Below are 1,714 nucleotides of genomic sequence, written 5' to 3' on the forward strand. Positions count from 1 at the left end.
CGGCGCGCAATGCGTATCCTGCACGCCGCGATGGATGAGGACAGCGACGGCCGCGTCACGATTGCAGAGGGCGCAAAGCTTGTGCGCAGGCTACGGACGGCATTAATGCTGCGGCAGTCGGCGCCCATCATGCAGACTATGGACACCGACCGCGACGGGTACCTGAGCGCCGAAGAGTTTCAGGCCGACCTCGAGCACATGGACGTAAAGGGCAAGCGGACGATCGAGGACAGCTTCGACGGCTTCGACACCGATCGAGACGGGCGGCTCGCGGCTGAGGAGGCGCTTCCCCTCTTCACCTTCTTGCTGCCGTTTCAGAAGCTGGACACGGACCTGGACGGGCGGCTAACCTTGAGCGAGTTCCAGAAAGTGGCGGCCGAGCGCCTCGCCAGTGCCGGCCCGGAAGAGAGGAAGAAGGCGGCGCGAGAGGGGAGGACGATCTTCGCCGGCCTGGACCTAGACGGCGCGCCCCTCCCCCTCATCCCCCGCCCACCGGCCCGAACGGCTGGACGACGGCACCGCCCTCACCTCACGCTGCCCTCGCCAGGCGACGAGCGCGTCAACGCCACTGAGCATTACTCGTACCACAGCGGCATCTGGGCGGGAATCGCGGCGCTGCGGGAGCTCCTCGGGCTGGCCGACTCGGATGCGGACGGGCAGGTCTCGGCGGACGAGCTGGCGGAATGCAGATTCCACGCAAAGTTTGGCGGGAGCGCAGCGTACCACCACAGCCGGGACTGGATAAAGGTGCTCGAGGAGGCCGTGGCGGGGCTCCAGCAGCAGCAGCAGGCAAAGGCGAAGGAGGACAGGCGAGGAGGTCAAAAGGAGGAGTTGTAGGTAGGAGTGTGAGAGAGTTTGCGGTGTGTGCGCGCGCACCGAGTGTTCACCCTCGTGCTGCGTGTTGCTCTGAGCACTATGTCAAAACTACAGGGGTAGGCAATGAAACGGAGCTTTGCGCCCTTTCCCACCCGCCGGGGGGGCACCCAGGCCGGCCACCTGATCGGTAGTGGTGGACGGGAGGCGCGAACAGAGCGCCATCTTGGGGTCTACACGCCGACCAGTGCTCCCGTCAGTGACCAGGAAGAGGGGCTGCGTGGCCTTCTCAGCCGCCGGCCGCGCGTCCGTGTGGTCTACAGTTAACGAACCACGAGCCCTGCTTCCGTTTTAACACAAATTGGGTGGCGAACTCGGCGCCCATAGCTCTGGCTCGAGTTTTAGCGATTATGTCGCGAAACGCATTAGCCGCTACATCGAAATTGCCGAGGTAGCCGAAATCACAGCTTCCGCTGTAGCGGCTAATGCGTTCTCCGAGGTCATGATCGTGGGCGGAAAACGAACCGGCACCCCGGCGGGGCACCTTACGGGCTGTGTTAAAACGAGAGCTAAGGTCCCGATTTCACAGTGGGCCGCAGGAAAAGACACGCGATGAACCCGCACCCATCGAGCTAGCTTCGAGGCGCCTTCAAAGCAGGTCGCAATGGCGCCGAAGAAGAAGCCTGCACACGGCCGCAAGGCCAAGGGCGTCATGCAAGGCGCTCATCGTCCTCCAAAGGAGGTCTCTGGTGCAGCCGGCTCGCGCGGTCCGTCTGAGCCCTCGTCACGATCGGAAGCACCACAATACGAGGCTGTCGGCGGCGAGTGGGTGGTGTGCCAAAAGCAGACGCGCAGTCAGCGAGCTGAAGCCGCTCCAAAGGCTCTCGCGCGTCTACCGTCC

At 64.0% G+C, this 1,714-nt stretch overlaps 1 protein-coding gene across 1 annotated transcript; it reads left to right on the forward strand.

Moving 5' to 3' along the window:
- Nucleotides 1–9: 9 nt before the first annotated feature.
- Nucleotides 10–837, forward strand: EMIHUDRAFT_256219 (hypothetical protein; the record flags this gene model as incomplete). The annotated part of the gene is made up of 2 exons (XM_005768585.1): nucleotides 10–391; nucleotides 548–837. 2 exons carry the CDS (start codon nucleotides 10–12, stop codon nucleotides 835–837), a joined length of 672 nt encoding a protein of 223 aa, XP_005768642.1.
- Between the last annotated feature and the right edge of the window lie 877 nt (nucleotides 838–1,714).

Source organism: Emiliania huxleyi (assembly GCF_000372725.1).
Source record: "Emiliania huxleyi CCMP1516 unplaced genomic scaffold EMIHUscaffold_4506, whole genome shotgun sequence".
NCBI lineage: Eukaryota > Haptophyta > Isochrysidales > Noelaerhabdaceae > Emiliania > Emiliania huxleyi.